This window comes from Enhydra lutris, unplaced genomic scaffold (genome assembly GCF_002288905.1).
Source record: "Enhydra lutris kenyoni isolate GAN:26980312 unplaced genomic scaffold, ASM228890v2 scaffoldscaffold37, whole genome shotgun sequence".
In the NCBI taxonomy this organism is placed as follows: Eukaryota; Metazoa; Chordata; class Mammalia; order Carnivora; family Mustelidae; genus Enhydra; species Enhydra lutris.
Window position 1 is genome coordinate 14,635,648 of NW_019154121.1, and position 25,758 is coordinate 14,661,405.

At 36.9% G+C, this 25,758-nt stretch overlaps 1 protein-coding gene across 2 annotated transcripts; it reads right to left on the bottom strand.

The window, feature by feature from the left end:
- Nucleotides 1-6,205: 6,205 nt before the first annotated feature.
- On the bottom strand, nt 6,206-12,811 carry LOC111154428 (transmembrane protein 126B). 2 transcript variants are annotated; one of them, XM_022514023.1, is made up of 5 exons: nt 12,709-12,811; nt 9,572-9,693; nt 8,174-8,367; nt 7,003-7,114; nt 6,206-6,533 (listed from the first exon to the last, which is right to left on the bottom strand). In XM_022514023.1, exons 1-5 carry the CDS (start codon nt 12,787-12,789, stop codon nt 6,359-6,361), a joined length of 684 nt encoding a protein of 227 aa, XP_022369731.1. In that variant the 5' UTR covers nt 12,790-12,811; the 3' UTR covers nt 6,206-6,358. The 2 variants fall into 2 exon arrangements, with proteins under 2 accessions (XP_022369731.1, XP_022369733.1); XM_022514025.1 differs by lacking the exon at nt 12,709-12,811 and adding an exon at nt 9,987-11,759.
- Nucleotides 12,812-25,758: the final 12,947 nt, after the last annotated feature.

Consider the following 25,758-nt stretch of genomic DNA (forward strand, 5'->3'; position numbering starts at 1 on the left):
TGTTGGCTCAGCTCATGATCCTGGGGCCCTGGGATTGAGCCCTGCATCAGACTCCCTGCTCTGTGGGGAGCCTGCTTCTCCCACCCCTTTGCCTTTCTCCCTACTTGTGCTCTCACTCTCTCTTTCCCTTCTCTCAAATAAATAAAACTTCAAAAAAAAAAAGAGTTTATTTATTTGATAGTGCATACCTGTGTGCCCATGAGAGAGAGAGAGAGAGAGGGAGAGTGAGTGCACATGTGCAGGGGGAGGGGTAGAGGGAGAGGGAGAACAGACTCCCTCCTGAGCAGAAAGCCTGACCTGAGGCTCCATCCTAGGACTCTTGGATCATGACATGAGCAGAAGGGCAGAAACTTAACTGACAGAGCCACCCAGATGCCCAGTAACCACTTTTCTACTCTATGATTTATGAGTTTGACTTTTTTTTTTAAAGATTCCACTTATAAATATCATGATACCATGAAGTATTTTTCTTTTTCTGTCTTATTTCACTTAACATAATGCCCATAATTAGTTCCACCCATGTTGTTGCATATAGCAGGATTTCCTCCTTTCTCATGGCTGAAGAATATTACTATATATATGTATATAAACACATATATAGTATATTATTTGTGTTATTATTTATAATATAATTATTCAATGATAAGTGTATATATTATCCTATACATATTAGTTTTTAAGATTTGTTTAGAGAGAGAATGTGAGCACGAGTTGGGGGGAGCAGAGGGAGAGGGAGGGAGATAATCTCAAGCATACTCCACACTGAGTGTAGAGACTGATGCAGGGTTTGATCTCATGACTCAGAGATCATGACCTGAGCCAAAATCGAGAGTGGGATGCTTAATGGACTGAGCCACCCAGGTGCAGTCCAATATTCCAATAATATTCCAATATTATTATATTGGAACATATATTATACATTATTGTACATATTATATACAATGTATATAGAAACAATAGAGTGTATATCTCTTTCACATCTTAATCCATTCATCCACTGATGGACATTAAAGTTGTTTCCATATCTTGACTCTTGTGAATCATGCTGCAATAAACGTGGGAATATAGATCTCTTTAATATCACATTTTCAATTGTTTTGGATATATATCTAGGAGTGGGATTGCTGGGTAATATGGTAGTTCTATTTTTAATTTTTTGAGAAAACTCCATACTGTTTTCCATAGTGGCTGCACTAATTTACATACCCACCAACACCACACAAGGATTCCCTTTTCTCTACATCCTCACCAACACTTTTTATCTCTTGTCTTTTTGATGGTAGTCATTCTAATAGGTATGAGTTGCTATATCATTGTGATTTGGGTTTGCATTTCCCTGATCATTAGTGATGTTGAGCACCTTTTTGGGTACCTGCTGGCCATTTATGTCTTTCTGGAAAAATATATATTAGGTTCTTTTGCCCATTTAAAAAATCATATTATTTGCTTTTTGCTTTGAGTTGTATGAATTCCTTATATACTTTGGATGTTAGGTTATCAGATATATGGTTTGCAAATATTTTCTCCTACTCAGTAGGTTGTCTTTTCATTTTGTTGATAGTTTACTTTGTTGTGCAGAAACTTTCTAATTTGATATGGTCCCTTTTTTTATTTTTGCTTTTGTTGCCTTTCTTAAGGTATCAAATAGAAGAAAAAAATCATTGCCAAGACTGATGTCATGAACTTTACCCCCTGTGTTTTCTTCTAAGAGTTTTAGGACTTTAGGTCTTAAGTCTTTAACCTGTTTGAATTGATTTCTTTTTATGTGGTGTGAGATAGGGGTCCAGTTTTATTCTTTTGCATGTGGCTTTCCATGGTCCTGTGTAGGAAATGAATCTCATCAATTGACCTGGCTTGTTTTCCTCATTGTCTCTGAAATTTGTGATTTTCCGAGTTACCTTCCTTGTTCTTAGTGGTTTCCAGGAGTTGAACATGTGTCAAAATCCATCAGTGTCTCAGGGGAGGATTTCAGTCCTAAATGTAGGTTGTTTGAAGGCTGGACCTCATCGGCAGGAGCTAGAAAAATATGTAGACTACCTCCAGGGAGAAAGTGGTAGTTCTGAGTTTTTGCCCATTTCGCCGGCACTGGGCTGGGGTATACAGTCACAGGAGGTGTTCTTGAGCTCATTAAGAACTTCTTTGTTTACTACAATCCTGTGAGACTACTGAATGCAAGTCCCATTGGCTCTCTGAGCAAGGCAATCCAGGTGCCCATATCTTTGGTGGCAACTGATAAAAGCAGAGAGAAAATCAATACAATACATTGAAGGCAATGCAATGTGATACAATCCAATACAAAGCAGGAGGGAAAATCACATGGTTAAGGCAGTTGGGGGAAATGGAGGAGAAAAGGCAAGAAAGAAGGTAACTTCCCACAGTAGGAACTGTATCTTATTTATGTTTTTTAAATTTAATTTTTTCAGTGTTCCAAGATTGTTTATGCACCAGACCCAGTGCTCCATGCAATACATACCCTCCTTAATACCCACAATCAGGCTCACCCATTCCCCCATCCCCCTCTCTTCCAAGATCCTCAGTTTGATTCTGAGTCCAGTCTCTCATGGTTCATCTCCCCCTCCGATTTCCCCCAGTTTGCTTTTCCTTTCCTTCTCCTAATGTCCTCCATGTTATTCCTTACGTTCCACAAGTGAGTGACATCATATGATAATTGACTTTCTCTGCTTGACTTATTTCACTCAGCATAATCTCCTCAGTTCTGTCCATGTTGATAACAAAAGTTGGGTATTCATCCTTTCTGATGGAGGTGTAATATTCCGTTGTATATGTGAACCATATCTTTATCCATTTCGTCTGTTGAAGGGCATCTTGTCTCTTTCCATAGTTTGGCTATTGTAGTCATTGCTGCTATGAACATTGGGGTACATATGGCCCATCTTTTCACTGTATCTGTATCTTTGAGGTAAATATCCGGTAGTGCAATTGCAGGGTCATAGGGAAGCTCTATTTTTAATTTCTTAAGGAATCTCCACACTATTTTCCAAAGTGGCTGCACCAACTTGCATTCCCACCAACAGTATCTTAAAGATTTTTTTATTTATTCATTTGACAGATAGAGATCACAAGTAGGTAGAGAGGCAGAGAGAGAGGAGGAAGCAGGCTCCCCGCTGAGCAGAGAGCCCGATGCGGGGCTCGATCCCAGGATCCTGGGATCATGACCTGAGCCGAAGGCAGAGGCTTTAACCCACTGAGCCACCCAGGCGCCCCATCACCAACAGTATCTTAGTCATTGTTATATACCAATATAACAATGTAAAAAAAACAATGTAAACACATATTATATATAACAATGTAAAAAAACAATGTAAACACATTTATTGAGTACCACCTATAGCCAGTTATTGGATGGTATTGTTCATGTACTTTAATCTTTGTAATCTCACTGCAAAGTGGTTATTAGTATATCTTGAGGAAACATAGACAGGTTAGATAACTTGCCCAATGTGTGATATACAATGTGTTTCATATACTAGGTCTTGAATCAATATTAGCAGAATAAATGAATACATATTTATTCATATGAGAGATATCTTGTGGATTTTTTTTTTTTTTTTTTTTTTTTTTTTTTGCTGTGCTTCTTCTTTCTAGTCTTTCCTAGAAAAATGCTAAAATCTCTAACTGCAGCTAGGGAAAGGACTGTGATTATTGGTATGATATCCCAGCAACAATAACAGTAGCAGCAGTAACACATGTAGACTTCCTGTGAGTTGGCCACTGTTTCAATTTATATATATTAACTCATTTAATCTCAACAACACTGTAAAGTCAGTAAAATCTTTATTCTTTATTTTATAGATGAGGAAATGGAGGTGCAGAGAGGTGAAATAGCTTGTTAAAAGTCATCCTGTTGGTAAGTAGTAAAACCGAGATTTGAACCTGAGAGATGAGCCCGGGCTGTACTTAACATCTCTGACCTATCTTGTCTCTAGATACTGCCTTTTACCTAGTGTCAACTTTGGGTTCAAGCCTGGATCAAGGTTTCCCTAATTTCCTCCTTCAGGCCTCTTATAGCCACTTTGGCAAGTTACTGCTTTCCAACACTGGAGGAAATTATCAGTAGACTTTCCAACTTTTTCTATTGTAGGAAATGCAATGTGAAGTCATGGAGTAAGGTAACAATCTCCTCAGCTTTCAGGTGGCAGGGAAGGGAACATAAGTTAACCTCCCAGATTACTATCTCATCATATGAACAAATAAAACACAGAATTTATAGAGCTTCTGCAAATCAAATGTGCCAAAGACATGAACAGAAATCTCAAAAAGGAAGCCAATATTTTTATTTAAAAATGAATCTTGGGGCGCCTGGATGGCTCAGTGGGTTAAAGCCTCTGCCTTCGGCTCAGGTCATGATCTCACGGTCCTGGGATCGAGCCCCGCTTGTGATCTCTGTCTGTCAAATGAATAAATAAAATCTTAAAAAAAAAAAAATAGAATCTTAACTAGATTTTTATTTTTTAATTTTTAGTTTTTGCCTTGCGATTGGTAACCTTTAAAAAGATTGATGTGGCTGAATCCAGGGAACAGTGAAGATGTGAAGGGCATGAGGGGCATTAAGAAGGTAGTAGAATTGATGGACTATAGGTTCTGGTGAGGTCAAAGTAATGCTAGAGTTGTAGAAAGTGAATGAACAGGAAGAACAGGAGGTAGTGATCAGAAAATGAGATTTTAAAATTGAGAATGTAGAGAATTTGAACTTAATGATAATGACTAAGGCTACAGCAACATAGTCCAATAAAAATATATAAATCATGTATGAAATAATTTAATGAGATATTTAAATTTTTTACATAGTTCTTCAAACTTGTGTATTTTACACTTACAACGCATCTTAACTTAAACTAGTCACATTTCAAATGCTCAGTTGCCACAAGTGGTCTAGTGACTATTATATTGGATGGCGCAGTTCTAGAGTATGACCATGGGAGTTAAGTGGTTGGGTAGAGAGACCAGGGTGTTAGAAAGATCACCTATATGAATACTGGAATCACCAAGAATGTTACTCAGGCACTAAAAAAAACCATGTTAGACCTATACATAATGAGTTGGAAATACCTCCAAGACACTGAAGTGAAAATTAATTTGCAGTATACAAAAGAGTACTGCAAGGAAAGAGGCATGCTAACTTGATAGTGGTGCCCTCTGGAGAATAGGATGTGGGAGTGAAGGGGGACTTTCAAATCTTACTCTATATATTTCTGGGTCAATCGAGTATGTTACATTGAGATGGTATTCATGTATCATCTTTGTATTAGAATTTTTTTAAAGAGTTGAAATATGAATACCATTGATCCAGTTATCGGTTTGACTTAGTTCCCCTTAGTCATTTGCCCTTTCCTCAGTTTCGTGAATTATTCTGAGAACACAAAGTTGGACACCTAACTAGTTAGTTTTATTTTTTTCATTAGCACTAAGGTATATCCCACTTTGTTATCTATGATGTCATAAAGCACCCTGGTAAGACTTCCATTTTGCTTTGTGTTGTTTGGGGCCTCAGACGACTGAATCTTATCTCAAGTTATACATGGTTAAGACAAGGAGAATGAACTGTGGGGCTCCATTCTGTGCCTTATTCATCAGACAGTGCTCATTTCCTGAACTAAGATAAAGGAATGTTCTCAAAGACTTAAAGTGCTGTAATCTCTTTCCTTAAATTTTGAGCTTCTTGAAGAGTAGGGACTGAATCTTTGGACCCCTGGTATCTATAATAATGCACAGCATAATAGGCACTCAGTAAAGTTCCTTTAACAGCACATTCGTTAATGATAAGAGGCTAGAAAGTATACAGAGTAAGAGTGCAGGAGAGAGGAATGGGCTGTATGCTAATTTCTATGTGTTGCTTTCTTACGAACTGTCAACTACTCCTTCAAAATATAGGTCAAATGTCACTTTCTTCCCTTAGTTTTTACCACTACCCAAGTAGTTAAAAGCCATATCCTCTATGTGCCCACAGAATTATTTGTGTACTTCTCAAACCTTCTCTTGCTATGTGTTCACATTTTAAATTTCTCTTCTAATTATGAGTTCCTTCTAGGTTAAGGACCATTCCTTATTACATGTTACATGGTACCTGAGATATAAGGTACTTAAATGTCTCATGAATATATAAATGTGTAGAGCAGACCTTGATGTCTCAAACCCATTTCCACACACAATAAAGAAAGATGAAACTTACATTTAAATGCTGAATTACTGAATATTTATTGAGTACACTGTATACCAGGCAAAGGAACAGAAACAAATTGTCCAGAGTTACTTTTAACTGCTTCAGCAATGCCTGAGTCCTCATCATAAAAAAACCCCATTATGCTGATTTAGTATCCATTCACTCTTTGATTAATCTTCATGTACAGTTTTCTCGTCTACTTTCAAATCTTGCATAATGCTGTAGACCATTAAATATTCCAAAGGCCGTCTCTAAGACTAGAGGAATCATCATGGCTTTTATCTCTGTCTGACAAAGCAGCAGCCAGTAAAGTAAAACCCTTCCTTTTGGTGGCAATGGAACAGTATGATACCTAAAAAGGAAAAATAATCAAGAACTTCTTTTGGATGTATTTTCTATGAAAAGTTCATTGATGGATTCAATGGTATTCATGGATAATTTCTATTCTATGGTCTTTCATATACATAGCAAAAAGGTTTAAAGCCAGCTATTTGAAATACCATACTACGTTATAATTAAAGTGTGTCATTGGCAGCTAAAGAGTAAGAAAAGTTTATGTACATTTAAAAAAAAAATGGGGGTGCCCGGGTGGCTCAGTCGTTAAGCATCTGCCTTGTGCTCAGGTCATAATCCCAGGATCCTGGGATCAAGCCCCACATCAGGCTCCCTGCTTGGCGGGAGCCTGCTTCTCCCTCTTCCACTCCCCCTGCTTGTGTTCCCTCTCTCGCTGTGTCTCTCTCTGTCAAATAAATAAATAAAATCTTTAAAAAAAAAAAAAATGGAGGAAGGAAGGAATAAAAGGAACAAATAGACAGACTTACTTGACTGCAAGGCGTCCATTTTTAGAGAAAGCCAAACCACAGGGATATAAAACACCACATATTATGCTAATCAGTGAACTTCTCAGAACACAATTTTCCTGGCTTATATTGCCTGGAAAACAAAAGTAAATTTGGTTTCTTTTAAAAATTCAGGATAAGAGTTATTAAGAGAGTCTTGTATCCTCACAGAGTAGTTACCTGTACTATCCTCAATCATAGTGAAACAACAGAAAGAATATTAGAAATTCAGTCTAAGGCACATGATAGACTAAATGCACCATGTTTAAAAAAATGCTTTTATTATACTTAATATAAGGGGAGTTATCTCTTATATATATAATTGCTGCAGAAAGCAATTTCATAAGGAAAATATTAAACAAGTAGACCCAGACATCTGGATTCTAGGTTAATACATTTTTATTGCTATGTGTCAGGCATGTATTAGTGATATAATGTTGCAAAAAAGAGACCCTTTAAGTGGGTCCACAAGGAAAGAAGGACTAGGACAAATATTTAAGTACATAATTTTTAATTGTGCACAATGCTTTGAACGTAAAATGAACAGAAAATTTATCTAGAAACCTACCCTACCCTGAGGGAATCAGAGATTTCCCTGGGAAAGAGATACTTGAGCAGGGACCTGATAAATAGGATTCAGAGGTTCCATCAATGACTAGTTATGAAACTTAAGGTAAGAGGAAGAGGCAGGAAATAACATTAGAAGCCCACAATAGGGTAGCTACCTCATTAGGCATTTAACATACAGTATTTTAATCATCACAACAGTCTGGGAGGTAGGTATTGGTAGTCCTAACTTATAGAACGGAGTCTCAGATATTCAATGACTTGCACATTGTCACAAAACTTAAGTAGGGGGAAGCAGAATCTGAAATCATGTGTGCAGTATGCCAAAATTTGCTTTTTCTCCAGTATGTTGTTTCTTAGCATACATGAACATGTCTTACCTTTGGTTGTGTATCTGTAAAGAGGACATGACACGTCGTGCCCTGCCTAATCAGGAGGACTGTGGTGGGGATGAACTAGGATAATGTATGTGAAGGTAATTTTTAAGTGGCAAAGCAATATACGAGCATTAGTGATCATTATCAACAGTATATGTTAATGTCTAATTTTACTTAAACACATTATATATTAATGAATTTAAATTTACCCAAATACAAAGCATCCGTTACAAGGAGCTTATAAGTGACTACAGTAGACAAAAACGGAAGTGTAGTCAGTGATGCATACGTCTTCAAAGCATCATGTTTAACCTTGAAGCAATGTCTGAAAATGAAGTTGGCCATTATTCCAGAGAAACTAGCTGCTGTTCCAAGGAACGCTGTGCCATATATATTTAAAGTCCTATAGGAAAAACAAAGAGAAAAATTACATTCAACATAATATTCTCTTAATGGAGATATCCTTTCCTGGGTAGTGATTTATTATTATGTATTTACTCAACATCAAATATTTCTTCAACACTTACTATGCAAAAGACATCTTCTATGTGTTGAGGATGGGGCAGTGAGTAAAGAAAAATAATCCCCCCTCATGGAATTTGCATTCTAATGAGAGGATAGAAGCCTCTTTCTGAAATCACTTGGAATGGTTCTAAAATGGAACTCTTCTAAGAGATAAAATTTTGGCCACAAATAAAAATGAGTATGTTCCAATATAGCCAAATTTATGAGATACCTAAGAATACTGCTTTTACTACTAAAAAAATTAATTTGCTTAAGTCAAAGTTGTTTACATTTGGTTAGGCCCTCTAACAAATAACTATTTCTTAATTAGTGCAAATATATTTAAAATAATGTGTCTAGGATATGCAAAGAGATTTGACAAATCTAGTTTTACTGATTCTCATACCTAAATTCAAAATGTCTGAGGTCTAAGATTAATGTCCTTTTATTTTATTCTTGAGCTCTGTTAATCTAAGTTGAAATGGTAATATGAAACTATACGTACATCATGGAATCTGTATTTCTTTTTGAATTCAGCACTGCACTACGTTAATCAATTCTAAACTGAATGTAATTACAATTAAATATCAATTAAATATAAGTAGCTCCCAAAATGGTATTCTCCTAATTGTTTTTTTTTTTTTAAAGATTTTATTTATTTATTTGACAGATAGAGGTCACAAGTAGGCAGAGAGGCAGGCAGAGAGAGAGAGGAGGAAACAGGCTCTCCGCGGAGCAGAGAGCCTGATGTGGGGCTCAATCCCAGGACCCTGAGATCATGACCTGAGCTGAAGGCAGAGGCTTAACCCACTGAGCCACCCAGGCGCCCCTCCTAATTGCTTTTAATTTAAAAATGTTTACTGTATAAATAACATTTCAACAATAGTTTTGGACATTTTCTAAGAAGCAAAAGAAATTATCCACAGTCCCAATAGTCCAACAAACTACTATTTTCATCTGTGTATTTTTTCCCTCAAGTTTTTTCATAAACTCTTTATAACCAACTCAATAAAATTAATAGGATCTTAGATACTCAGAAACAATGGCAATATAGAAGATGTGCAAATAAAGTTAGAGACTTTCAGTCTGGGTATGTCTCTTACTTTTCTTTTCTAAGATATTCAATTTTTTTTTCTATGATTTCGATGATCATTGGTCTTCTGAGTTTTCCATCTTCCAGAGAAAGACTGGGCTGACCATGTGTGTATGTTGCCATTCTGATGTCCTGGAAAACACAAAATTTCAGAACCATAATAGCTAATGATATTAATAATAAATCTTATAAATTTTAGGTTCAGATTAAAAACGATTTAGATCCTAGTAAAATTGTCATCTGCTTTCACAAACTTTGTCAATGATTCAATCAATATTTAGTAGCTCTTATTACCTGCTAGATAATGACTTTTTGTGAAATTGGTAGAATACTGATCATCTCTATTTTTACACTTTTATAGATGAGAAAAATAAGGTTCAGAAAGGTTGACTTGCCTTAGGACCTAGTGTAGAAGGATAACTTACTGAGATACTGAATTTTTGTTGTTCTTACAGTTTTCCCCAAAGGTAGACAAGCTTTGTATTCTTGCTCTAGCTTTTTCAGAGCTAGAAGGAAACAAGAGCACTTGTTAACAACTGTCTCATGAAAGCCTGAGATCATTTTGGAGAGTTTGCTGAGTTTCCTGGAGAAGGAGGAGAGCAGGGATTGCCTCGCTTAGTGAGAGAGAACATTAGAGAGAGGGACACTCTTTCAGGCTAGGAAAAGGTAATGCTTATGGATACCCTGGATTACATAAATTGTGTGTATGTTGCCATTCTGATGTCCTGGAAAACACAAAATTTCAGAACCATAATAGCTAATGATATTAATAATAAATCTTATAAATTTTAGGTTTGTCCTGTAATATATCCAGCTCCCTAGGAGCACCTGCAGCAGAAGCACAGCCTTTGCTGGAAACTATATGTAGTGCACCAGGGAACCTGGACCCATGGCACTGGGCTCCAGTGTGGGAAGGTTCCTATGTCCCAAGTGTGATGTCTGAATAGACAGTTGCCAATGTCAAGGGACCACGACAGTTTATACAGCAGCACCTTAAAAGAAAGTAAAAAACAGTGATAAAGAAAACAAAACAAAATTGGATCTTAAGAAAGGATCCTTTCTGAATCTTTTGCTCTGGGTAAGACTCTTGCATCTCTGTGAAAACTCTTAACAATAACATTTGTTAAATCTTTTGCCATGCTAGCATTATGGGAGTCCAGATTAGCCAACAAATAGATTAAAAAAATTATGGCCCTTCACAGTTTATACTGACCTCCACTTTAACATTTATAATAAGGGCACAGACTAGATCTTAAATTTCAAGAGTCCTGGGCAAAAGAATTAGAGTGGAATAAGCATAATGAACTCAGAAGATAATAAATCAGTGATTCTCAACCTTTAGTTTGCACCAGAATCACACGCGGGGTTTATTTGAAATGCAGTTTTGTGAGCTCCCTCCTGATATCTGGATTCAATAGGAGAAGGATGAAGTCTAGAAATCTGCATTTTAATAAACTAAGTGATTCTGACACTGGTAATCAGTGGACACACACTGTAATTGTTAAACATCACTGTAATACTCATTTGTTGAATAACTGATATGTACCCATCTTAACCCTAACTAATGAAAGGTTAAGTCATCCATGGCATCAACATTCTAAAGGTATGGGCTCCTTTAACTTTCATACATTATTAATAAATGAGTAGTAATGGACAAGCTTCTTGCCCTGCATCATTGTAGAAATGGACTCCGGCTAGTACTATTTTTTTCTTTAAAATATCTGAGGGGACAGGTAAAAAATGATAAATTATAATTTCTTATGGATTAGGTTTAATCTTCTGGCTCTTTTGGACATCTAAATGGAAAACGGAAGATACAGTAGTATCTAAGGGAGACTCTATATCTAATCCATCTAATATACTATGAAGGCAGATATCAGTAACATGGTAATTTATCACATGTTTATTTAAAATAAATGTTTATTTTGCTGTCATCCAATTCCTTTAATTCCCTTATTTCCCACAAAGAAAACTCTAAGGCAATGCCTTGTACCAACCTTATACCTGTCTACACTATCAATACAGAGGGAACCCAGACACCCAGTATTATGATTCTAAAACACTGAAACAGGACAAATGCTTACTGACTGCAAACATTAATCTTGCACCTAGTCTTTGGAAGGCACTGTTACTAAAGCAGAGAAAGAGAGTAGTAATTTTTTGATAGACTTTTTTAACAAGTACTGAAATGTAAAGACTTTGTGATAACTTTTTTAAATTTTAATTTTTTTCAAAAATTTTATTTAAATTCCAGTTAGTTAACACAGAGTCTAACATTGATTTCAGAAGAATTTAGTGATCCATCAGTTACATTTAATATCCTATGCTCATCATAGGAAGTGCCCTCCTTAATACTCATTACTTATTTAGCCCATTTCCCACCCACCTCCCTCCATCAACTATAACAAGCATTTTATCTAAAAATTGACTTGTCCAAGGCCACTCAACTGGTCACCACGATTATCCCAGTAAGAGTGTATGTATTCAAGTTTATAGTCTGCAAAGTAGTTTTGTACTGCTTTTATGTGTATTATTTTACCTGGCTTTTCAGAATTTTATTTAATATCCATCATTTACACAGCACCTGGTATCTGAAAGACCTAAGGATAATTAAGATGCAGTTGTGTCCTCTGGAATCCATAACCCGACCGAGGTCAGGACAAAAAGGTAGGTTAATTTAAAGGCAGAATTAGTGTGCCATAAAAATGAAACCAAACCACAAAAAAAAAAAAAAAAAAAAGAAAGAAAGAAAGAAACCAAACCAAACAAAAAACATGAGAAAAGCCTTAACCTAGCCAGGAGAAGTGTGGGAAGGTTTCCCAGAGTAGTGACGTTTAAAGGAATATCTGAAAGAGAGTTTGGTAGGGATGGGGTAAGGTGTGGAAGAAACTACACGAAAGTATTTCAAGTTGAAAGCCAGCGAAAGGCCTGGAGACAAGAGAAAAGAAACTGCAAGCAATCGGGACTAGACTTTAAATCTCCTATTTTCTCTCCGCCTCCTTCCAAAACAACTGGGGGCTTCACTGCGTCCCGCATGGGCTTGGAGGTTGTTCTCTTTAGGTTTTAAAATTCCATCATTTCAGAAGAGCCCGTTAATATACTGAGGCTGCAGAAATCAAGACTCATACGGCCCGAGTTTCCACCTACCTTGGGCGCTTCCTCGGCTCTCACCGGCACCACACCTGCTTCCTTCAGGTCAGCCCCAGCCTCACGCCCGAGCGCCGCCATTTTGGTGGCTCACATGACTAGCGGTGGGCGGGGACCCAGAACGCCCGGAGCGGGAAGTGGTGCCGGCTCACGCCTCTAGCCTGCAGCCCCGGCCCTCTCCGGTCCAGTCAAAAGCCGCGCCCTCCATCCCGGCTGTGATAGGGCGTGGCGTCCAGAAATGAGGGCCGCTCATTGGCTTCGAGGAGGTCCAGACGGCCGTGGGCCCGCCTTCTTGCCAGCCCTACATTCCCTTACCCTGCTATTTGTTAACCTAGCTCCCTCTTCACTCATGCTGAGGGCGTGCGTGGGGCGGTCCGAGCGCAGGGATGTTGCTGCGCGCTTTCCTCTCTTCTGGGCACCTCGGTTAGGTGGGGCCGACCTGCCGGCCCTTTCACTCTTTGAAGGAGTTCTCCCCTTTGGCCTGGTTCGTGTGTTAAGGCTTCGGCTTCCCGGGCACCGCCTCCTTTGAGCCCCCAACCAGCCGCCAGAGCAGCCCCGACTACCTCCTCCCCCCGCAGCGGTCTGACTCCTCTCCTAGTCTCTAGTTCCCTCGTATTCCATCCTTTCACCCCGCTTGGAAAGGGACCAAAGAGAAAATTCCCCCCACTTCCCAAGAAGAGCCCTTTGCCAGCCGATATTTTGAGGTGGGGGCGCTGCGAGGAGGCCTGGCGCCCTTTTGTGCACGTTCAGTGCCCAGCAGTATCTCCCAGACCAGCAACCCCCGACCCTCCAGTCTCCATGTCTTAGAGAAGCCAAATTCGAGAGTTATATAATTTCTAGTGCTGCTGTTTCTCCTGCCTGAGGAAACACTTCATCGCGTGGAGGGTGCAGGACATTTCTGTGCACTTCTATATAAGAACGGGGTGTGGGCAGGGGTGGCCAGCGGTAGCAGAGAGATTTCTTGTCTTTTCTGCAAAAGGAAGGTGGGTAGTTTGGAGAGAGATTGAGAGAAAGGGTGGATGTGGAAGCCAAGCAGCAGAACTCTCATTTAGGAAATCGCGAACCGTTTGCACAGCTTGTGCTCACATGCCTAATACTACTACATCGTCTCAGAAAACACCTTTGGGGGAAGGTTTGACTTCTCTTGAACAGTCTCGGTGTTTTTCCTCGCCGGCTAGGGAGCTGCTCGGATGCGAAGGGATGGCATGATGTGAATGACTCCAGTGTGAAGAAATCTGCTTCGCCAACTCATCCTGCATCAAGTGCCCATTGAGTAGCACTGTCACTTTAATGTCTCCATGCCAAGGGATTGCTTTCCTTCTTTTCAATCCTCTCGGTTAATACATGGGAGGATCAGAATCAGAGGGGCATTAAGGATTAAGCCCGAGGGGCTTGGAGAGCACAGAAGAAAAAAATGAAAGTGACAACAAGCTGGATCCTGTCTTACTGAGGGGGTGAGATCTGGAACTTCTGGTCCAGTAAATAAAAAGGGGCCTTTCAGTCAGTCTGTGATCTGCCCCAGAAAACTGTTCAAACTCACCCACCTTTCTAGAGACCAGAGGCAAAAAGGTTTTTTAAAGTATTTTTTTGTTGTTGTTGTTGGGGAGGGGGTTACATTTTTCTTTAAAGAATTGAGGATCTTTATCATCAACCAGTTCATCTTTGAATTTGATCATGTATGGAGTAATGAGACAGCTGTGTAAATGTGGTTTGTGCCTTAATTGAGTTAGTCACTGAATTCCAAAAATGTTGATGTCTGAAGAGGAGTTTTAATAACATTTTCTATGCTTAGAATAATTTTCTCAGTTTTTTTTTAACAGAATAAATATTTTATAAAAATTGAAAAACTCAAGGTTATTTTTCTCTGAACTCTGTAGGCAGTGTCAAAAGTTTAATTGTGAAAAAAACACATAATTTTTTCCTCTATCTGGAAGAGAAGACAGCCTGGATTTCAAAATTGAGCAGTGAAGTGGTTTGCAACAGTTACCTGGCTCTTGGCCTCAATCCAGCTGAATCAAGTTGAGACCTGAAAAGAGATCTTGGATCCTGTGGCAGTGGAAAGACCCAAGAATGCCAGTCAAGAAGAAAGGTGGGCTATGAGGCTTCCTATGTAATATATGTTTCCCCCTTTTCTTGGTTCTGATGTTTGCTATTTAAACTGTATAACTGAGTAAAATTTTGCTTGGGTTTTGGGAAATATTTATTGTAATACTGTATTTTCTGTGGTACTCATTCAGTAATATTTTGCTAAAGTATGATGAAGTAAGACTATAGTATTTAATTATAGACATTGTGATTTCATAACTCAGGTTGTCTAAATTACTGTTTATAATCAGCATAGATTTGACACCATAGATTTGAGCTTTTGTTTAGCTTGTTTTCTTAGCTTGTCAACGGATACTTTTGACCAGACTTTAAAAATGAAACTTGTTCAGTGGAGCTCTTCCTCATGGACTTAATATTTACTTATTTAAAGGTTTTATTTATTTATTTGAGATAGTGAGAAGAGAGCATGAGCGAGGGCTGTGGGGCAGAGGGAGAGGGAGAGGGAGAAGCAGACTCCCTGCTGAGCAGGGAGCCCAACGACATGGGGCATGATCCCAGAACCCTAGAATCATGACCTGAGCTGAAGGCAGACACCTAACTGACTGAGATGCTCAGGCACCCTGGACTTAGTATTTATCAAGTGAATCACATAGTTGTAAAAGATAACAAAGTTGTACTGAACACAGTTGCAGATTTGCTAATCATTTGATTAGAAATAAATTTCATATTTGGGTTTGCTCTAGGGTAAATATTCACTTTTGTGATAAAGCACAACTGGTAAGCTGCTATGCTTTTCCAAATACATGCATTCATCTAATAACGCCATTGGCGAGTTTCCCAAGTCAGGTAAACCCCTGATTCCCTCCCCTCTCCCCAGAATTGATCAAGATCCAGTGGCTTTCTAAAGTATAGTTTGTTACAGGTTGGACCATGGAATTCACTTTAACCTAGATCTATCCCAGGTTAACTTTGGGATCCTAATGAAACCAGTTTTGTTTTTTTTCTTGTTTCTTTTTTTTTTTCCTGACATGGTGTGGAAAATCAGACCAACTATAAAGACTTTTCTCAAGTCTTTGAGAACTTTTGAACGAAAATTTTTTCACAGTTATATGAGTTTGCTACAAACTGAAACTAAAGTTCAGGGTAAATGTTTAAGGGCAACTTGGCTCTGCATGATGTTTACTCCTTCTACCTGTGGATTTGGAAGGTGCATTGAGGAAACTTATTATCAGTGAGATGCTTTACCCAACAGGTTTCTGTAGAGATGGACAGTGATATATATAAAACCTCAGAAACACATAGAAACGTTCCTTTGTACATTGGATTTGAGACTGGGATTGTTTCCTTCTCTTGCTCTCTCCTGTAATATCACTGAGATAAATAAACTCTCTGTCAGATTTTGGAGCCATACCTGTCTAGACCTGACACAGGTGGTTTATCTGGATCAAGAATGGTTTTGGCAATATAGCCAATAAATGGCATGGCTCTTACACTTACTTACCATGTGTTTTTATTCTCTCTACCACTTATTGTTCTCTGGATGTTGTCCCTTCTGGACTGCCTTATTTTAGGTTAATAATTGAATTTAAACACATTGTATATGTGTGTATGTAGCAGGGAGAGAAGACGAGGAGGAGAGAGAAAGGAGAGAGGCGGGGAAAGAATTGGAAAAAAAGTTACCTAGGAAGGAGGTGGAGGATGAGCAATTGATGTTCTAGGTATCACTTAACTAAGCAGGTGTCTTTTTTTAAATGAAGTCTTTAAAAATATTATTGAAGTAAAATTGATAACACGATGTTCCATTAGTTTCAGGTTCACAACATAGTGACTGGACAAGTCTATACATTATGCTATGTTCACAGGTGTGGCTACTATCAGTCACCGTACAAAGCTATTATAATACCATTGACTATATTCCCTGCTGTACCTTTTTTCCTTGTGACTTCCTCATTCCATAGATGGAAGCCTGTACCTCCTACTCACTATTTACCTATTTTGTCCATTGTCCCTACCCCCCAACCTGTCTGGCAACCATCAGTTTGTTCTCTGTATTTATGGGTCTCTTTCTGTTTTTTGTTTGTTTATTCAATTGTTTTGTTTTTAAGATTCCGCGTATTAGTGAAATCATACGGTATTTGTCTTTTTCTCTGACTTATTCACTTAGCATAGTACTCTCTAAATCCATTCATGTTGTCACAGATGGCAAGATTTCATTCTTTTTATGGCTGCATAGTATTCTAGTTTGTGCGTGTGTGTGTGTGTGTGTGTGTGTGTGTGTGTATACTATATCGTCTCCATCCATTCATGTACTGATGAATACTTGGGTTGCTTCCATATCTTGGGTAAATAAATAATGCTGCAATAAGCATAGGAGTGCATATATCTTTTTGAATTAGTGTTTTTGTTTCCCTTGAGTACACACCCAGTAGTGGAATTCCTGGATCATATAGTATTTCTATTTTTAATATTTTGAGGAACCTCCATAATGTTTTCCATAGTGACTGCACCTGTTTGCATTCCTACCAACAGTAAGTAGGTTGATCTTAAGGTTTCTAGCCCCAATAGGCTGAGTTTCTTAAAACGTTCCTACCCTTGAAGGATGTTTTAAAAATTGCAATGACATGATTGAAAATTATAAATTATGAGAAATAATTTAATGTTTATTTCCTTCCGTATTTCTTCCTTCTTTCCTCCCTCTTTTTCCCTTCCCTCTCACTTCTTCCATCTCTTCCTTCCTTCTTTAATAATGGGTTGATGGTAATTGTCAACTTTTTAAAGGAATCAACAAGTTCTAATTAGCAAGGCAAGTATGTATTTGGGTTATGCTAAAATCTATGCATTATGTAATTTGTGAACTGATCTACTTAGAAAAACAATTTATGTTGTTTTTAATCTTTTAAAACTATTTAGCATCAAGATACATATTTTTGAATCTTATAGTAAACTAGCCAAATAAATTATGACATATGCATTATATTTTTAATTGGCTAAGCTTACTATTTGTATTACATATAAAATATAAGTAAAACAAAAATTTTAAAGTATAACCTAGATTTTTTCTTCAGAGATTAGTGTCTTTTGTAATCTTGAATCATTTTTCTTTCTTCATTGTTACATGGGGTAGATATGATGAAAGAACTAAATTAAATGTAATTTTAACAGTAGCTATCCATTTGAACCAAGTGTTTATTCATTGCTGAATATATTCTTATTAAAACATAAATTTTCATAAGATATTCATCTGGTTTTTATTTTATACGTTACTGTAAAAGTAGAGAGGAGACTGGTCTGGGTAGCAACATACAACCGTGGTGGGAAGTGAGAATGGGTGTGACATCTTACTAAGTCCATTTTTAGGTTCCTTGAACTAGGTCTTAGATAAGCTGAAACCCTCATATTCACTGCTTTTTTGGTTTAAGACATTATTTCCTATCTCTCCTACTCCATTCTCCATGTTTTTATAGATTTCAGGTTTTTTTTTTTGTTTTTTGTTTTTTTTAAAGATTCTTCATTTCTTCATTAGAGATTTTTTCCCCCAACAGTTGCTTTTCATTCAGGACTCTCTTATCTATTGTAATATCTTGATTTGCTCCCACCTGAACCTTTAGGACATCTTTGACCTATCTGTGAGAATTCAGGGCCAATCCAAGATATATTGTATTAGCATTGTCTCGTGTGATGCAGGATCATGGAGTATCAGATGGGGCTAATTTGACAACACTTGTTGAATTGCTCCAATCTGATTTCATGTTGGATTAATGTAAGAAATAAAAGTTAATGATAGATGAGTCCCTCTCGATGTTTTCAGTAGGAAATTGCTATTTTAATGATAAAATACTCTTCAACAGAATTTTCTTAGTATATTGCAGTTTTTTCCCTGTAATATCATTAAATGTGGGTAAGAAATCTTGCTTTTAATACATTGAGGTTGATGTTCACTTCATTTGTGTGTTTAAAAACCCGTCTTATTAACTATCCTCTAGCTTCTTTTAAAGTCATATAGAAGTCTGTCTGATGTTTTTAATTTATATAACACTTTATTTCCTTTAAATTCTTTTTATAGCTATTTTCAGTAATGTAATAGAGTATGTATAAACTTACTTTTATCAAGTACCTAAAGTTAAATACTATCATTTTCATAATCATATGTTTTGACATTGTTCTTTTTAAAGGAAGCCAAAGAGTGTTGTGTAATTAGAATTCTAAGACTTGATATTGACATGTATCTCACCGGAATCCTTGAAATTGAGATTATTGTTTACTGAGTTCACAGTCTTTCCTTTTGGTTGACCATACTTTTTAAAAAGTGACAGTTTTTTCTTCTTTTTTTCCTTCCTCTCTTAAAACTCTCTTGTTCATTCCTTCCTCTTTCGAAGTTTTCTTTCATTATCTGTTTCTTGTACTTTGTGGCTTAATTTCTTTTTTATAGTGTCTTAGTAATTTATATTTACCTTTTGTTATCTGGATACATTCTCGTCACAGCTCTAGCTGTACTTAAATTCCTAGAGTATTTTTTTTTCAGTTTCTTTAAAGGGGAAAATGTGTGCCTGAATTACTGTACCTGAGTGGCTATTTTATTTCTTTTGCAGCATATATTTTACTAAATTTGTTTGAACTTTCATATTTGCCATTCCAGTATTACCTCTAGACACTTTTTCCATTTCACAAAACTTTGTGTTTTTTTCTAGCCAATAAAACTCAGGAGAGTTAAGAACTGAATCTTCCCAGAGAGGGATAGGAAAAAATAGTTTTCAAACTTTTCCAATTTCTGTAAGTTAAAGTAAAATAGATAATTTACTAAAGATTTTGTTAGATTTAAAAATCCCTCAAAAGGGTCATATTGACCTTGGTTATGAGAGTTATTGGAAACCATGACACTACAGACTCTTGATGTTGGAAAATACTCACCAATCCAGGATGCATAAAGAGAAAGCAATCTCGTGGGAGAAACAGCAGAATACTTTTTGTATTCCATGACTGATTAAGAGTATACTGTGAAGCAAACAATAGACATGGTATTAAAATTATCTGTTAATTGAATTTATTTTACAAATCTTATGTTTTGGGAAAGTGTGAAAATGATAAGCTAATAACTTGATACCACAAAATATTTGAACTGTTAGGTTTTTGGGAAACTGCCCGAGTGTTCCATATATTGTAGAATATTTTCTCTCTCCTTTAGGCCTATCCTTGGTTACTTCTTGAATAGAAGAGTCTAGTCAGTGGGAAGATGTACACAAGATACTGAATTTTTAAAACATGGACTTAAGTCTTTTACTTCAAGCATGCCTTTGAGCAGCCAATCAATCAGTTGCTCATTTATTTTATTTTACTTTTTCAGTGTTCCAAGATTCATTGTTTATGCAATTGTTCACTCTTTTATAACAATATATTCACTAAACTACAAGAATGTCCTTTATTCTTAATTATATACTCTCATTATATGCTTGCATTAAAATTTACTGTATAATCATTTTAGTGATTATGAAATATTTTTTACTATGAGCATAAGATGTATAAAATCTTTTTTTTTTTTTTTTAACTGGTAGAGGAGGACCTCTTCTCCAGCTAGAATTCCTGCTCAGGAATTTGTATCCGTCAAGGCACGAGGACTCTGTATCCTCAATGTAGGTTGCTTTGTCAGCAAAGGGTCATGAGTTTTACCCGGTCTCTTCTGTCCAGTCAGTCATTCTGAATTCCAAGTAGTAAGCTTTCTGCATAGGTTCAGTTTTTAATAAGTTTCTCAAAGCTATTTCAAGAATTATGGCCAAACCACCTATATTATGAAACAGTTCTCCTGACCTGATTTGTTTTAGAATTTAAGACCAAGAGGGATGATGTACTATAAAGTAGAAAGTCCTATGAAAATGAATTAAGTTAAAACTTTCAAAGATTATGGGTAAGTATGGCAAGATTATGTATCTTATTTCTTCAGATGACATTATTTTACTAGCCACTGAGGCCCTAACTCTATTAGATAAGATTTTGAAGTTTCTGTAGGGGGTCTATCATTTTGGAGAGCTGTGACATCTTTATCATCTACAGTGTGTTAAGACTTGGAATAAATCATTAAGTTCTGTTCTATTTAAAATCCCTTATAGGTAAGCAACCACAAATTCTTTTAAAATCTAAGTGTGTATGTATTTAAGGCCATAGCTTTTCTTCCATTTTTTATTCTATCATTATCCACTCACTCAGATTTACTGAGTGCCTGCAATATACCAGACACCGTGCTAGGTGTGTTTTTTTCCAGTCAGAAATGATATTTAGTGTATCCTTTATGATGTTTAAAATTATTAAGGAGGTAAATGTGGAAACAGGCAATTTCATTGTTGTGCAGCGAGGTTAACACACTGTCATGTCATAGAGCATCCAACATCATCTAGAGGAATCAGGGAATTCTTTCTGGAGAGGTGACAATTAAGATGAGACACAGAAGACCAGTAGAGGTTTACCAATGTGGGAGATGGTAAGATGCTGTTTCAGATCATTATTTATTTTCTTTGCCTTCAACTTACCATCATGACCTCTATCATCATCATCATCATCATCATCATCATCAACAGCAGTGATTGTAAGAAAAAACCTAGACCAGTAGTCAGACTGGCTTCTAGAAGGGACAAGATTAGATAATCATTGAGATGAGTTCTTAGTCTATAAATTCAGTCTTGTAAGGAATATCCTTTTTCTGTAGGTTAACTTTATTTTTTAAATTTTTACTTATTTATTAAAAAGATTTTATTTATTTATTTGAGGGAGAGAGAGTGCGAGAGAGAGCAGGAGGAGAGGGAGAAGCAGACCCCCTGCCGAGCTGGGAGCCTGATGCTCAGCTCCATCCCAGGAGCCTAGGACCACGTCCAGAGCTGAAGGCAGATCACCAATGGACCGAGCCACCCAGGCGCCTGGTCAACTTTATTTTTGATTCTTGGTCACTGAGTAGTGGACAAAGTCACTCTAGTCACTTTTGAGGTTTCCCTACTTTTCTGGGATTGTGGTAGAGTTCCACCTGGAAGGGCAGTATAGTTTGGTCATTGATCATCCTATATATAACAGCTTACCCCTAAGACATGAGTTGTGTCTGGATAGTTCTTTCTGGTCTGGTAGTGATTTGCTACTTCCCAGACATGGGTTTTTTACCCCAGAATTTCTGTATTTCTCTTTACCTAGATGGAAGTATGATGCCATTCCTTGCTGGGTTCTTTCTGCCTTCTAGGCAATGGTATAAGGAAGCAGAGCCTAGATCCCTGCTGTCTTGGAAACTAAAGACCTCTCTCTCTCCTTCAGCTGAGGAAACTTTTTTCTAGACTGGGGAGGAGCTAAAATATCTCTCTGTGTCTCTCTGTAAATACATGTGAATCTTTCTTTCATCTCTGTAGCAAACCCTTTTATTCTGAGAGTTTAGGCTATAGGAAAGCAAAATGGGAATGATTTAAAAATCATTCTGTTTTTGTCCTGGCACATACCTGCCTTGAGGTAATCAAATACAGGACCAGTTACCTGCTTAGATGAGAAGAAAGAAAATGGGCAAGTTTAGGGAGAGAATAAAATTGATATCTCAAAGTGCCAGTCTCCCACATGTACAAAAGAGTTTACATGCCTCCTTATGATGATGCCACCAGGTGACCTTGCGAAAATCAAGTAATTCTCCTGAATTTCAGTTTCCTTTTCTAAAAGGAGTTTAATATGTTCCCTACCTCTTAATGTGTGTTATTTCTTTTCTACATCAAATAAGGTAATGTATCTGAACTTTACTTTTATAAAGTTAGTGATAGAATTAGGACCAGAAGCTCATCCAACGTTCTTTTCATTGTATGAGTGTGGTGTTCTTGGAACAAATGAATGGCATCGTAGTGCAGTGGAGAAGGGCCCAGGGATGGAATCCAGTCTTTACCATTGGCTGGCTAAGTTATCTAAAGAAAGTTAACAGATTGAGCTTCAAATTCCTTATCTTAAAACATAACTGTACTAATAATACTCACCTCTTAGGATTAATGTGTTGGCCAAATAAAAACATCTAGTCCATGTAAAAGTTGTAAGTAGGAAAGTGCTACAGAAATGCTTATCATCAGAATAATTTTTTTCTTTGGTCCACTGAAGAGGAAAGGTGTGTTCAGAGTCAGTCCCCTTCTGTTAGTGGTCTGGGTCCAGCTTCCTGATCAGCTTTTGGAGCAAGCCTGCTCAGATATGACAAGGACACATCTGCTTGCAGACAGGAAATGCCATACTATGCTTTTTAAAAATATTTTTTGGTTACATTTCTTATGGGTATTATCTCTTTCATTGGTGCTAAAATAATTTGTAAACCTTCCTTTATCTACAGAATGGTAATAATCTTTAGATTTGCTCTAAGTCTGGTCAGACATTTTTTCCACTATTCAAATTTGAAGTTTTATCTCTTTTTTCATTTTCTTTTTCTAGTTTGCTACAACTGGAATATTTCAAAATTCAGCTGTAGGTGAAATTTGCTCTAGTCTTGCTTTCTATTTATTACTACTTAACCTTGCAATTTCCCCATTTCTCTTTAACAATTCTATAGAACTGAAAAATTATAGAATTTAACAATTCTATAGAAAATCTGGAAACATGGCTTATTTGAAAGGTAGTAATAAAAATTTGCCTCTCTGTATAGGATCTTTTTGTTTCAACATTGGAAATACCATATCAACAGGTGTTTGTTGAAGTATATTAAAACAATTTTTTTGGGGCGGAGGAGTAAAGTATAATTGCCAAAATTACAGAAAGAAGAAATACTATGATCTTTTCCCAGTAAGTCAGGTTTCATTATGGCATAATATTTTAAAATAGGCTTTGGTGCCGGACTGATTAGGATTTGAATCCTGATTTCAGCACTTACTAGTTGTGGAGCCTTGGGCAAGTTACTTCATTTCTCTCAGTTTATGTTTCTTCATTTGCAAAATGTATAAAATATTTTTTCTTAGGTGGTACCTGAATGGCTTCGGTTAAGCGTCTGACCTTTGGTTTGGGCTCAAGTCATGACCTCAGGGTCCTGAGATCCAGCCCCAGGCTTCATGCTCGACAGGGAGTCTGCTTGAGGATTCTCTCTGTCCCTCCCCCTGCTTGCATGCATACTCTCTCTCTCGAAAAATACATAAAATCTTAAAAAAAATTCTTCTGGGGCTTATTACTCTTCCTTGGGTAGAAGGCCAAATTTAACATGGTCTCTATTGACATCAGCTTCTCTCCTCTCATGATACCTGGTACCTCATCATAGCATTCTTACACTCTATTTTAATCTTTTACTTTGTTGAAATTTCCTGTTGAATTACCCTTACTTTCATTCAGAAATCTTTGCGAGTGTAGAATATTGCCTATATTGAATTTCCAATATCTGGAGCATAGTAAGATACTCACTAAAATTGGGGTGCCTGGGTGACTCAGTTGGTTGAGCCATTGCCTTTGGCTCAGGTCATGATCCCAGGGTCCTGAGATAGAGTCCTGCATCGGACTCTCTGCTTAGCATGGAGTCTGCTCCTCTCTCTGCCTCTGCCCATTTTGCCTGCTCATGATTTCTCTCTCTCAAATAAATAAAGAAAATCTTTTTAAAAATAAAAAAATAAATAGCTGATTAATGAAAGAAAGAACTTATTATTTTGATCTGCCAGACTTCTAAAGGTAAGGCTATTTTTATGTTATGAATACAATTTTTATGTTAATTAAACTTGGAAAATTAGTAATTCAACATTTAATGCTAGATTCTAAAATTCACCGATACAATTTATTTCTGATTCCAAGTTCCTTTTTTTTCCCCCAATAAAAAATTACTCAACTCTTTTTCTGGAGGATTAAGGGTGGTAGTATGGAGAGAAGGCTGTACTTGCAATCAAAGGTTTTAGCATTAAGTTCTAAATCTGTTATTTAGTAGCTCTGTGCTCTTGGTCAAGCTACTATGGATTTCAGTTTCATGTGTAATAGACATGATATGAGTTCTCAATGGTGAGAATCAGAGAAGATAATGCATGTAGAATTTCTTTTTAAACTGTAAAAAATGTTGCATAAATTTATGTAAAAAAATTTCATTATTCTAACAGCTTTGTTCTCTGAGATTTGTGTATTAAGTTCACCTTTTCTTCTACTATACTTTCATCTTTTTTTTCTTAACAACACTATATATTCAAAAATTGTTCCACTTCTAAGTTGTTGCAAATAATTTTATGTGTCATTTTTTCCTTGTTTTTTCTTCTTTTTTTTAAAAATTAAAAAAAGTTTTTTATAAACATATAATATATTTTTAGCCCCAGGGGTACAGGTCTGTGAATCGCCAGGTTTACACACTTCACAGCACACACACCCCCCAATGTCCATAACCACACCACCCTCTCCTGACTTTTCCTTATTTTTAAAAATTCATTTGTTAGCACTATTGCCATTCATTGTTTCAGATTTAAATTACATGTCTCAAATTATTTATAACTCCTGGCAATGTTATTCTTAAACCAAAGAGTTGAACCTTAATTAAGAGACACATGACTACCCACAATTCCAATTATGTAACAGTCACCATATCCTTTGCATTGCATATTTCCTGCAAAAAAAATTATTTTAATAAATTATTTCCCCCTCTCCCCATTTCTTCCTGTGCCTGCCTTCAGGTAATCCAAATTTAGTTTCATTCTTTCAGTAGTTGAGGAGTCATATGAAAATAGATTTCTTTTAAGAATGAAGAAAATAGGAGATGGGGCACCTGGGTAGCTCAGTTAGTTAAGTGTCTGCTTTCAGCTCAGGTGATGATCCCAGAGTCCTGGGATCAAGCCCCATGTCAGGCTCCCTGCTCAGCAGGGAGTCTGCTTCTCCCTCTCCTTCCTTCTGCTTTCTCTCTCTCTTACTTTCTCTTTCAAATAAATAAATAAAATCCTTAAAAAAAAAAGAAAATAGGAGAATTGAGGTCATTACATTGGCAATTCAAGTGAAAAATTCTCCACTTATAATTGGTTACTTGAATATCAATTAAAATATTAGTGCTGACTTGGATAATTATCTCAACTT